General features: G+C 38.9%; 1 protein-coding gene across 1 annotated transcript in view; it reads left to right on the top strand.

Annotated features, from left to right (window-relative positions):
- Positions 1-14475, top strand: part of negr1 (neuronal growth regulator 1) — a 192603-nt gene that overhangs the window by 128899 nt on the left and 49229 nt on the right. Inside the window, exon 4 of the mRNA XM_046048950.1 lies at positions 1471-1602. Within this exon, the coding sequence (XP_045904906.1) occupies positions 1471-1602 (132 nt within the window). The remainder of the gene's footprint in view (positions 1-1470; positions 1603-14475) is intronic.

The following is a 14475-nucleotide window of genomic DNA, read 5'->3' as shown; positions in this document are numbered from 1 at the left end:
CTCAGATGATCGTTCTATCTATCTATCTATCTATCTATCTGTCTATCTGTCTATCTATCTATCTATCTGTCTATCTGTCTATCTGTCTATCTGTCTATCTGTCTGTCTGTCTTTCTGTCCCAAGAACTAATAAATGTTGTATATGATGAATACATATGCCTAATATCAATGATCACTGATCACAATCATCTGCAGTTTATTGGCTGTCATTACCAAAACTTGGATTTTAATCTATCAGGTGATCAAGTGCCACCTAGCCTAAATATGGCTGTAACTAACAATTATTTGTCAATGCTGAAAAAACTTTTCATTGTTCTATCATGCCTGTGATAATTTCCCACAAAGTCATGACTTCATATAGCTTGTTTCATATGAACACTCTAAAAGTCAAAGATAATGACTTTAACTTGCATAGCATAAAGCACAAAGCATAAAATCCTCCCAGTCCCAGAAGCTGGGAACAGGCAATGTTTACCGTTTTGAACTGAAAAAATGCATTCATTACTAATATAATTGTAAATAATTTACTATCAATCAACTATTCATTGCAGCTATAATGTTAAATAATATGAGCATACCCATGCTGTTCTCTTGTTCTGGATCAAATTGTGTCAAAGCCACAGGACTGCTATGTTATTAGTTTTGCACTAGCTTTGCACTAGCACATACATTACATGTCCTTTCAGTCTGTAACAAGCTAATTTACATATTTCAAATATAAAATAATTAGGAATACTTTTCTTAAATTAACTTAGATAGATAGATTTTGCCTGATTATTCTCAGAGAATCATACTTCTTTGTCCTTATACTTATTGCTCCTTTTCACTTCTCATACTTTCAGTTCTTACTAACAACACTTTTACAAAGGATCTATCATCTGTCACCGCTAACTATGATAACCTAAAGTATGGTAATGTTTCTTTGTTGATTGGAGTGGACATGTTTGTGTGGATTTATGCTCCCTCCTGCAGCTGCACTTCACCCTTGCTAATAAGTCAGCCATGGTGCTTTGCTGCTACTGCCTTTGGCTCCGTAAGCTAACTGTAAAGCACTGACATGTGCATTGAGCCATCGGATTTGTCTGTCTTCCAGAAAGTACCTCTAACTGCACTGGTGTGGAGTTGAGCAAATGATGAGTGGATGACTGGGAATACACCATTATTTCATTTCTTGCCACCATATCAATATGAATGGATCGATTCAATGCTAATCCGCTGCTTTTTTGGAAGGCAAGGAAGGTAATCAGGAGTTCAGTCCAATACTTAATTCCATTGCATCTTCTACTCAGGCTTAGACCTGAAAACTATTTACTTCAAGTGAGGGCTTTTCACATCCTTACCATAGGTTACAGAAAGCCTAGAGCTATACATATGAATTTGATGTGTGTGTGTGAGTGTGTGTATGTGTGCTGTGTTTGTATTCTTTGTAGACACAGTGTAAGTACTTTGCCTGCATCTTTCTATTTCCAGCCAGGAAGTATGACAGTGGCGAATATCTTAACATCAGCGGCATCACAAGGGACCAGGCCGGAGACTACGAATGCAGCGCTTTAAATGACATCGCCTCTCCTGACACCAAAACAGTAAAAGTCACAGTCAACTGTAAGTCTATCTCTTTCTTCTTCCTTGTTTTTTTTTTTCACACTGGCCTTGCAGATACATGAAAGACACCGGGCGGTCTTCAATGATACTAGAGTAATGTCCCTGACCATGCACTTCAAGAAAGTACACTTCAAAAAGTTTGAAAAAGTAGAAAGCTAGAGCTTGACGTTTTTTAATATTTAATGTGAGAATTCCCTTTTTGTCTGTGCATGTAGGTGATTAATTCACACTAAGGAAAGGTCTGACTGTTCTAAGCACTATTCCATTATGCAGGTAATGAGTCTTTCAAAGGTGTGGGGAGACAGTAATGAGGAGCCGGGGCATTAATGAATGATACTGGGCTTTAGCTGGTTGTGGTCACATGGAAATCACTACTCGTAAGTATGAGCAAGAATGGGAGCTTGACAATTATTGCCATTCCCTCTCTTTTTTAAAGTGCTCCTTTACTTACACTGTTATTCATGGAGGTTTCTGCAAAAATGCCCTGTGCTAAATATCACTTTTGGCAAAGCTTATCAGGCAGTCAGCCATAGAGATGGAGGGGGGAGAAAAAAGGCTCCTCCTAGCCCAGTTACTGAGTCATATCCTGAAAGCTAATCATGCTAAGTTTTCAAATTCAAGTTTTAAGAAATTTCAGACACATTTTTAAAAAAGCTATTTTACCGCAACTTTGAGTCCAAAAACACTTGTACTTTATTTCCACCTCTCTGCCTTAACGCAGCTTCCATTCTAGCTTTGGTATTAGACAAAGTCTTGTGGCCATTATTTCTATGTAATGCCTGGCTCTAATGAGCTGGGCCTGAGTTGGATTTCAGAGACCAATAATTTGTAGCTCTACTGAGACATGGGTTCAAGAATGAAAAGTGCTTTGACACCTGTTAGTATCTATTTGTTACAGAACATAAGAAATATTCCCAATGATTGATAAGGCGTGTCATAGTCAGACACCAAGTTTTAAAAGGAAGACAGCTTGGGCTCAGTATACAAATAGAGTGAATTGATTTGGAAGACTTTCCTTTGCTGTCAGACAAAGTCACCACAGCTTGAGCACCAGAGCACCGGAGCGATGCTTTGGGTGGGAGTATGCTATAGTTGGTCAAGTGCAATATTTGTCCGCTGCCCAGAGTTATCTTAAGATGACAGAGCTACAGAGCTATTCCTGTCATTGACCACTTACTTATTCTTTATTATTGACATGTACCACAGAGGAGAATTGCCAGATATCTTTTGTAGACTAATTTTAATAATTTTGAATGTTTTGTTATAAATTGTGTAAACTGTTTATGATTTCTCTTTACAGTTTTTCTCAGTTGCTTTAGGACATTTCTCCGATCAGAATTGAAATTCTCAAAACTACTAAAACATTGATTCAAACGATTATGTACAATTGTATGCTGTTTCCTACATTATCAATTGCTTATGTCATGCTGATCACAATGTATTATACTGGTTCTCTGTTGAATAGTCTTACCCCCCAAAACATCTAGGCACAAGTTCATTGCATAAGTCACTACATGCAAAAAGACTGAACACGTAGTCAAAATCAAAGTTAAATAAAGTCAAACTTTATTCATATTCTTCACATTCAGGTACACAGCTGAAGAAAATGTTGTTTTGTACAGACCATGGTGCATAAACAAAATAAGAATAGACAACAACAAATCACAACACTACAGTAGCAACACAGCGCTCACCCCACCCTATACACAAAATACCATACAGTAACAGTACAGTAACATACAGACAGTGAGCAATGTAGTAGTATAGTGCATATATATATATATATATATATACGCAGACAGAGAGGAGAGAGAGAGATAGATTGTCTGTCAATCATATTTTCTATACATGTCTATTAGACATTTTCTTTGTAAATATCTCCTTACTGTAATTGATGAAGATATCCGTAGTGATGTGGATACGAGTCTGTGACCTGACAGACAGGAACATCAGCCTAAGGAGTGTTTCACATGCTTACATTTCTAATTTTGTAATTTCTTCCGTTGTACTATGCACTGCTGTAAAAGAGTCCTTTCTTTTTCTTTTCTGCATCACAATGACATGGTCTGTCAACAAATTACAGTACAAACAGTAAAAAACTTAACTGTGAATCCTGTCGAAGCTCTCGCAATGTATAACTTTATACTGTTGAAATTGATTGAAGTTGAAAAAGTGTAGCTTTGTGCATTTTCAATCATTGTCATCAAAACCTTAGCCAAAGAGTACATCAGAAAACACTTAGAGAGTACACTGTTATATTGATAACATGACTAAACATTTTGACTGTCTTGTTTGTAAACAATGACACAAGGACTTCTCATTCTGATGGCACTGACATGTTCAATGACATAAAGATTTGCTTTTGAGAGATAGACTAAGGATTTTGAGCAAATTTCCAGCTTTTGCAGGTAATCCACTGTGTTGTGCTGTTTGTTCGAAATGTTTCCAGAAATGCACTTATTATTGTTTTTCATAATCCTTTATGTATAGCAGAGATTCAGTTGCTTTACTTCAGAAATAGAAAAATGGCTAATATAAGGAAGGTAACTGTATCAGCTATAATCTTTCACACATTACTTTTGCCTTCTGGACTCAAAAATTGAGGTTCTCTATTGCACCCTAATTACAACACACCTTTCTTGGAAATGCTATGGATTATAATATATAAAATATAGTTAATTTGTTGGACTCCAGTGTACATGAAATCTCGCCTGTAGCTATTTGTGACACTTATGCCATGTCTTTCTGACAAGTCTTTATTCAAAATCTGTTCACAGTAATTAGTTTAGCTGAGCTGATGGGGCAGCCTGTGTCTCCACAACGTGTAAATCTCAGAGCTTCCTCCCACATAAATATTTCATAATTTCTGACACCCTGTTTGAGCTATGGCCAACATGTAGCTCAGTAGAGTCAGACTATTCTGGCCTCACAAGCACCTTAAACATGAAAGGTCCTGTGTTTTATTGCGCCTGTTTAGTATTCGAAGTGCTGCGCAAATATGAGACCTGCATAAACAAATCATGTTGCAGACATTAAAGCAACATTATGTAGTAATTTTATCTTAAAATAACAACTTCAAAATCATTTTCGTGCACTGACTTGTAATAGGGAGAATTGTGTCTCTGTCGTTGCCACTCCAGGCCTGGAGCAACTGTTGTTGCACCATGTAGCGTGGAATCCCAGGAAGGAAATTTATCATGACAATGGCGTAATGCTTTATGGCACCACGTCACACAGCAGCTCGACTCTTTAGCAAGCAAGCTAGAAGTTGGAGCAAAAAGTATAAAATGTCCAATGTAAGTTCTTTGGAAGAAGCTAGCTCCGTATTCTCAATATGTTTATCGTGGTGTGTTATGATGTTTAGTTGTGTTAGCAAAGTTGACTTGAGCAAAGTCACTTGGAGGTCTCACAGACAGGGGTTTAGCCGCTAGCTATAAATCTTCATTTGATGTTAGCAAACTTACTAGATAACACACTCGGACATTGGTAATGTTGCAGATGCTCTTGCGTCAGTTGCTGTCTAGCTTTGTTGTCTAGCTTGCCGCCCAAGTTTCAAGCAACATTATGCTGCTGGTGGAGAGTGGCACTGGTGTTGTGCCGGAGCCGGGCAAGTGGACAACATAACCGGGCTCAGCAGCCTATTTGAATGTAACATTAGCTAACGGCAGAGGTGAAATGACCGAAGAGGATGTTGACAGAGGAAGTTAAGAAGAGAAAAAGAGAGTGATCAAGCATGAGGCTCCCAGACGTTAGCGAGAGCGACACAGAGCTGGCATTATTTCTGTGTACACAGATGGACTTGAAAGTAATATTGCTATGTCTTGTATTGTTGCATTTGCTTGATGTTTGGCTGTGTTAGCAAACTTGTTCACTTGCTAGTTTTTGAGCGTAAGTAATGTAATCATAACAAATGCACGTGTACAGCTGTTCTTACTTTCGACAGCAGTGAATTACACTCTGAAACGCTAGCAGCACAAAATCACACCAACCATTACAAAATGTTAAAGCAGCACAAATCCACATTGGTGGTTTGGAAACTTTCAAATGGCATAGAGAGGTAGCTGTTTAAAACTGATTCAGCACCTTGTGTCATGTAGCTTTAAATACTCAAAACATTTTGTATTTTTTATGAAAGTTGCCTCGTCCCTCTTCTCCCTACATGGAGATATGTGTCAGATGTGCTCATTTACAAAGATAAGGGGACAGAATAAATGAATTAAAGTTGTCCTTTGGAGAGGCTGATGTGGCCACAGCAGGCAGAGCCTGAGCCAGCTGGTGGCCACTCTTCACTGCCTCCTCTCCGCCCTGGTGCAGTTCTCCCTCTGTGAGGGAAAAAGAGAAGCATTTGGACCATATCCCAATCTACTTTATCATTCATGCTCTACTGTCACACATCAAGCTATATTCAGGGGGCGCCCAGGAGCGTAGGGTATTGATAAGGGCCCAGCGTGCCAATTTCTGGATTAAGATAAAGACATTAACTGACACTGAAACTCAAACAAGAGAAGATAATTACATAGCAAGAAGCAAGAAATGAACTTTATTAAAAATATTACACTGCATGGGCACATGTTCAAACAGCTGTTTTGCTCGGCTGACAAAACCAGCCACTCAACTTGGTAAAGGTTCCCCTGGGAGATTCTGCAGGTGTTAGTCAACGACGTGAAATAAGCCATTTTAAAGGTTTTTAGGTAAATAACCTTTTTTTTTATTTACCACGCAGTATGATAACAAAAAAAATAAGACTTCTAAATGATCTTTTTTTATACAAATAATCGTGTTTCATTTGATGTTGTTGTTCAATTATGTGAGAGGCTATCGTGACCCTATCACAGTAACAGCACTGATCCTCTCAGAGTATCCTTAATTAAATTAAGTCATAAACATCAATCAGTAATGGCCGCACTATTTCTCTTGTATTGTTCAGTAAGACTGCACAGGAGTGAGTGACACTGACATTTCATGGGTTAACAGTCTAATTAAATAAATGTCCCAACAATTTCTCTCTGCTTTGAAAACAATTAATTTTTTTTTAAATGCTAAGTATAGTTGACCTCTGGGCTAATTGCAGATTAAGGCCAGTAATTAAAATAAGCAAACCAAACTAATGAAAACAAAATTAAGCTCTAGCATGTTTGGAGTTTTAATAACACAAGGCCTTCCATAACACTAAACCTGCCATTTGGCCTTCTATGATATGATGATTTTGCAGCTATTTCCAAGTGTTAAGTCCAGTACATGCAACCTCTGCTTGAATTCCTCTAAGGCTCAAAGGACTACCCTGATCAGAAAGCATTAATTAAATTACTGGCCTGCCTGTGACTTTTGTCTTTATGCTTCCGTTAATAAAAGACAAGCGACTGAATACTTTTATGAGCTGAACCTGAAATGATGGCAGTCATCCAGAAGGTCATGCTAGAATCAGATTGGCTGAAAAGCCCTTCTTGGTGAAAGGATATTTCAGCAGTGATTTTACCTGATGAAATTTGATCTCTGACCCACTTTTCGAATTTACATATTCATCTTCACTGCAGGTGGGTGCCGTTATTGGCTGAAATTCTCACTGCACAGTGTGACTCAAAGGCATAAATATCACATCTAGGTGGCTTAGTCAGATGGATGAATGAGAAGGAAACAACCGTGGAAAACCTCCGCCTGAGATAAAAAGCCAGTGTTGATTAATTAATGAAGCTACCTTGTTGTAGAAGAATTACTAACCACATACAGATAAAACAATAGCAGAAGCCAGTTTCTTTTTCAAGCTAAGAAATCACAGGTACCTGACCGTCTTCTGAAGTTTAGAGAGATCTCCCCCCTCTAGAGAGAACTGCTCTCACTCCTTATTGAATGAGTGACACTTCAGATTTTTGAACACCCTCATGTTGCAATATGGGATTTGACAGTTGGCACAAATTTTAGTCACACGTGGAAAGTACACAGACAACCAAATGTCTCGTTGTGCTACATCATCACTGTTTCAGATGCTTCAACTAAAGCCGTTTGTTAACCACACCAGATGTTCTGATCGTCTCTCCGTCCATGTAATAATCCCAAAGCTGCCACAAATCAATATGCAGGAAATAAATGTGTAAAGAAGACAGATCAGTGGATGCTATGTGAGCACCACAGATGTTTGAATTATTGATGTGGAGAAGGAAGGCTTTTTTAAAATGTTTAAATATTCTTTTCATATGAAGCCACTGGTTATGTAACAGCCACATTTCTGAGAAAGTTTGTGTTCAGACTCCTAGCACCTCTTCTTAAAGCGCTGCAATAGCATGGCACACATCTGGAAGTTTAATTGGGTACCCCTGACACACTAGATTCAACTTTGTCTTTACTTTTTATCATTCACTAGGAGAGTCTTTGTGATCTCGTCCCTGCCTATCTAGATGTGTGGTTCAGGTTTAAACCGCACAGGCGTCTCTCCCTCATCAACATTACTTGTTTTCTATCATCGCAAGGTTTTACTTGCTTCGCACAATGAAGCTGTTCCCTGTGTGCTTCTGCGTTTGCCAGCCATTTGCACGCCTCCTTCCTCCTCCAGTGCCCCGCAGCTGTGAATTCTGCTCACATATTCACCATGGCCGTGTTTATAAAAAGAAGAGTACCTCACTTTCTCTCCTGCTTACAGTAATTGGCCAACAAAACTGAGATCATTTTTAATTATGAGCATGCACATTAGAACTGGTGTAAGAAATTACAGCCATAGTATTGACAGATTTCCGTGCATAATTGAAATGCAGGGGCGTGCTGTGAATGCTTCAAATTCTTTACATCACCTTGTCTTTTGTTTGCTCCAACCCAGCCTTTCCCTCTAAAGCCCCGTCATCTGGGCCTGTTTGGGATTCAAGCCCTGCCCCGGGTATATTCACCCACAACATGCTCCTCTCACACCCCTGACAGAGTTGTTTAGGGGAGTCATGACCATCTCCGATAATTAAGAGGCTAAACTTGTTTACTTGTGGTCAGTGGACACGTCTTCGTGACCACCCAACGCTACAATGTCAAGTAATGTCAAGAAAGTAAACAACTGTAAGTGGAGTGTGAGCGTGGTTTGCTCAGTATTAGCATTTATTTTTATTAAGATACATTAGACACTATAACATTTGCATAGCTTTACACAACATTTACATTTGATAAAATACATGTCCTACATGTACTGTGTGCATGTGTGTGTGTGTCCAGATCTGCCTCAGTGCAGTGGTAGATTGCACTAGTGGATCAAAAGTAGAATAAATGTTCATTCCACAGTTCAATGAAATATATTACTGGAAGTATTTTAACATCAGACCCAGAGTCTCAGTTGAGCATTTGTCGACAGTTTGTAGTATCAATTGAAATACTGTGGCTTACAATTCAAAAGAGAAGGCTTCCTAGAATTGGATTCTGATCCAATCCTAAGTAGAGTTAAAGCCAGTACCCTCGAGCTGTTTGGATGTAAATCCATCTCTCCATATCTCTCCAAAGCTCTCGTCTTGATTGCTATTTGGATTCCTTGCTGCATGTGAAGCATGAATAAGTGAGTAGAATCTTGATCTTCTGCAGAATAAATGTTCTTGCTAGTAACACTTCAAAACAGATTGACACACCGCCACCTCATCTTTTAGCTTGGTCTGCAGTTTTCTTTTTTTTTCTTTTTTTTGTGGTACTGGACAAAATATGATGTTGACAAAAGGCATTTGCCTTTAACATCGCAGGCTTACATTAAATCGTGAATAACGTGGATGTTTTGTGTTTACACAGCTGGGGGTGACTAACTGAACTGTGTTGTAGCAATAGTATATTCCCATGTGTCCTGGCTGTGGTGTCGTCTTCATCATAGCTACCCCATCATCTCATACATGAATTTAGTAAAAAAAAGGTGGAGATTTGTATACCTTGAACCGTTTAGTGTATACACAGACAATAGAATGAATCCCCGGTGCTGTCGAGCCACATAGTCCTGCACACTAAGCCGGTTATTTATATGCCTTGCATTGTATAAAAAGAAGGAACACAATGTTCCGTAGCTGTTCTGAATAGAAATCTTAATTAATTAATAAATCTTGGCAGCAGAACCATTCCTGACCGACAAAAAAAAAACAGGACAATGAAGCCCACAGATGGCAGTGGGGAACAGTGTCTCTGTGTGTAAGCTGATAAGTCATGCACTGATGAGTCCATTTCTTAATTGCAATGAAAACTCATTTTCAAATCTGGCTGAAGAGGTAGGGTTATTAATTGATCTTTTAATTAAAAACTCTGCTTTCTCTGAGTTCTCTTGGCAAACAATAGTTTGTAGCTAAATAAATCATATTCAGTCTTGAAGTACACCAATTAATCATTAATAGTCACATGAGGGTTGCTTAAGGCAAGCGACTTAGTGAAGCCCTGTACATGTAGGTGCGATGCTTTCTGAACAAACCCTGTCCATTAATATTAGATAGAGAAGAGGTCAAATATTTTATTCATTCTTAACATGCATGCATTCATGCTCCTTGTAGAGATGTACGGTTGGAGACATCATCTTTGTTTTGATGACAAGCTCTGCATAATGCCGATGTAATGGAAGTCGGTTTGTGATCGACCCACAACTGGCCATTTGTCAGATGGCAGGGCCTTACAGCACCCATTTTTCTGCTGTGCCTGACTGTGCTATTCCTGTACCCAACCCCTTACTCCCATCTGGTGGAGTCACCGTTACTCCAGGCATGATTTACAGCACCACCACAGCATTCTCTATCCACTAAATTACCTGGATTATTGGGCCTTCATGCTTTTTAGTGCACTACTTTGCATTACTCTCCAAATCCTGATGGTGTATTGCGCAATATATGATGATATAGGACGTGCCAGCAAGTTAAAATTGGAATTATTGGATTGGACTGGATTTTATGGCTGTGATCTGTCTTAACAGATCTCAGTGCCAGGATCTAAATTGGAAAGGCCTCATATTATTGATGCATATAAAATCAGAGCATTTTGGACCACCTACAAAATTAAGGGTGCTATTTTTTTCTATTCTAAAATGTTGCAACAGTTGTATGACTTGAGAGAGAAAATTACCTTGGCCCAAACTACGTTTGAATTCTGCTCATTTTATCACTATAGTCTGGTGAACATTTGTCGGAGGTGATAGATGATGACGTATGATACATCTTCCTGGTCTGAGTAGAAATCTGGATTTATATTCCTAGTTGCCTCTCCTTAGTTACCATGTAGTGCTCATGTTGCATGTTGATCAGCAAGATAAGAAAAGAAAAATAAATAAAGAATTATTTTCTGACTCCTTTGTTGTTTTTAATCTAATTTTGCTTGCCAGGATTTCAACCAACTTTTAATAAGAGGACAGTAATCCAAGTTAGCCAGAAATAGGAAACCCTTTGAGTCTAATGAAGAAAGCATACATAACTGATCCAGTTGGTAATAAATAAAAGGGAACACTTCAAAATGCTCCCTCTTCCAAAAAGAAAATACAACATCTACATGAAAGGAGCAAATTTAGCCAGACAATTTGGCAGTGGTTTTGTGCACTCAGTTTTAACATAAAATATAGTGGCTCTATGTGTGAGTTTCAAGTATTGACACACCTGCCTGGGCCACCATGTCCACTGTCCAACAACTGTACAGTGCGACAGCCAGGTCACACTGCTGCTTTCAGAGGCTTCAGATAATCAATGGCCCCGCACAATGACACCAATGGAGGATTACGAGGATCCACTAAGCCTCTGTCGGTCAGTATACTGCATTGATTTTGTCATACTTGTTATTGGCTTATATTTCTGTGCTGTAGAGCGCTGTTACAGTACAATTTTCTCTCCTTGTTCCTTTCCCTTTCTTTAAGCAATGTACAGCTCTTCTCTGGTGCACATTGTCAAATGCTAAACACTCTGATGTTACTTAATCGCAAGCTTTATTAATCTTCTTATTCCTTTGCTGCAGGTTGTTGTAGATGGGGATGTGATGGGGCCTGAAACTTTTTTGCAGGATGTCTTCATGGTGTGGTTGCTATTAATGCTGGTTGTGATTAAAATAGATACAGATCTGAAGCAATCTGAGCCGTTAGAACAGATCTGTGAAGCGAGATTGAGTCAGAAAAGTGGTGATACTTTGACTTTGGATATTTCATGCACACAAGGGTACACACACCCGCAGCATGCACACACACACACACACACACACAGACACAGCACAGACATCCAGTCAAGGTCTACCAATACCCCCCAGCATGGCATCCAATATTTCACACAGTGATGTATGAACAGTAAAAGCCCAAGCATCACTTGATTCACTGTTTCAAGTCCTTCAGGATTATTTAGCCCAGCCACAGAAAAAGGGAAAATAGCAGTATAATTGGCACACGTATGCAAGGACAGAAAATCAACATACACTAGTCGTACGAATGTACTCATTAAGATGCAGCAAAAGGGCATTTATCATCACAGAGCACACTGTCACCCCGGTGTAACAGTCCTACATGATCATACGCCACATGTACAAATGCTCACATGTATCTTTTTCACCTTGCACAGATCTTTTGCATTCCATCACATCTATCTATGTGGGCTCTCACAAGTTGGTAGAGAGGCCATGCACACAGCAATATTTAGTAAAATGAATCCTTGGCAATATCTTGATGTCACCAAAAATGTGAATAGCGTAAAACTTCAATTAATAGCCAAGTCCCAAATAGCTGCCTACCCCTTTTACTGGCCTGGTGTGGCAACACATTTTGACAAATAAACGCAGGTCTCCATTTGGATGTATAAAACCGCTTAAACCCCGCCGGGTCGCCAGCTTTAGCCGCTTCTAAGCTGCTTAGATCATTAATACACATATTAATGTTTAAACGTATGATCAATATGTCGATATGAACATGCTACACATCATTAGATCGGTTAGATTCTCCGCAATTCATTCATTCAGTTCATTTAACGAAAACAACAAGCCACAAAGTATAATTCTTATAGATTTAACGGTTCTTATATATTTAACAGTGTAACCAGCATGGTAGGAGATGAGAGCAAAAAGTGCTGACTCCCGTAACCTTTCATGCGCTTGTTAAGTCCGAATGTGTCCATTCCTTGATTATATATATTACTTCTGTAAGGGTCCATCGATCAAAAGAAGCTTTTCATAAAAATTAATTCAAGTTGTGAATCCTGTCAGAAGTCCATTGCTCTCTGTCTGCTAACTTTTTCTGCCAACCTTATTTCACCCTGCACCGTGTTGTTGGGTTTGTTTTCGTTACATTGCTGCCTACAAAATAAAAGCGCATAAGCTGTCTGTCAGGGGGCTAGATGAAATGAATGACGTGTATTTGATATTATTTGATCATTTTTTTTAGGGCTGGGCACGTTAAAGCGTTATTATCATGTTAACGCATTAATTAATTAGTGCCGCCAATTCTTTTATTGCACGTTAACGCGTTTATTATTATTATTTTGATATTATATTTTTGCTCACTGGCTTTGAATACACGGACAGTCAAATCATGGGTCACCATGCGTCACAGGAGGGGTGGGATGTTGATCAGCTTGCAAATCACCCACCCAAACAAGCAGTAGAGGCAGGCTGCGCTAGATGCGGCGTGTGGGAGAAGTAGCTAGATAAACACAAGCAAGACAAGCGATCAAATGCCATAGCAAAGTGGATAGACACCGCATGCTGATTAGTTTTGGGGAAGATGTCGGTCTTAGGAACATTCTTAAAAATCACAACATAGTCGCTTGGCCCCGCAGGGTTGCTCTTTGCTCTTTGATCAGAAAGGGAGACAAGCGACAAGCTGTAGCCTATTTAACTTAGGTTAAATTTATACATAACTTTACCTGACAGGCCTTCATCTAGTTTTGCGGGAATGCTGTACCATGCGAATTCCCTCCTGTTGATGTCCTGTTTAGTAACCGTAATAGATTCTGGAAACTCACAAACAGAGAGGATCAGTCTCTCTTCCAATGATGACGAATGATCGCGTGCAAAAATTTCAAGACAATTCAACTTCGGCAGCTGGCGGGTGTGTGCATGAGGTGACCACTTCACCTCACTCTAACAGGGACAATTGCTACTGAACATAGACTGTTTATGCTGTTACCTGATAAAAGAAAGAATGTTTCTGCTGACACCTGTTCAGAAAAAAGAAACAAGAAAACAGATTTATATATGTTAACCTGTGGCTCAGAAGGTGCCTGTTATGATGTTATGATCGTGGCTCTGGACTCTAGCTAGATAAAAGGTAATGCCCTGGCTGTGGCAAATAGTTTTGGTTTTATATTTGATTATGTTTACATGTTTAAGCGTTTTAGATTATTATAAGAAATATTTTATTGCTACTGTGTAAAGGGAATACTGCTGGTAAAAAGCACCTGATTTGTGTGTTTGCAAACCACATGTTATTGCACTTTTGTGTATATACAGTAGCAGTACATTTAAATCATTGATTTTGATTAATCGCGATTAATTATAGAAAATCATGTGATAATTTCAAAGTAATATTCTGTTTGAAATAAATAAACTGTTTCATAGTAACCTTTTTCAGTTTTGTGCGAGAGGAATTAAAGGTCCCATATGGACACCTGTCCCAAATATAGGCAGGGTCAACTCAGTGATTTTAGAAAATAAAAGCCCAGGCTATTAATCAAAGTTTTACGGTATGTGCTATAATAAAGCATGTTGCTAATTTCATGTACCAGGAATACACTTCAGAACTACCTTATTCATTAGGATTACACTATTCAGATGTGTTCATTGGATTAATTTGTCATTGTCTGCAGTTCAGGGAGTTTTGTTGCCAGTACCTTGGGGGTTGTTGTTGTTCATCAGTCCAAACTGAGGTCATCCGTTAGAAAAATCTCCAAATGCAATTGGAAGTAAAGGTTTGCAGGCACTTGGCCA

The sequence above is a fragment of the Micropterus dolomieu genome, linkage group LG05 (genome assembly GCF_021292245.1).
Source record: "Micropterus dolomieu isolate WLL.071019.BEF.003 ecotype Adirondacks linkage group LG05, ASM2129224v1, whole genome shotgun sequence".
Taxonomy (NCBI): Eukaryota; Metazoa; Chordata; class Actinopteri; order Centrarchiformes; family Centrarchidae; genus Micropterus; species Micropterus dolomieu.
This window is presented reverse-complemented; position numbering and strand designations above follow the sequence as displayed.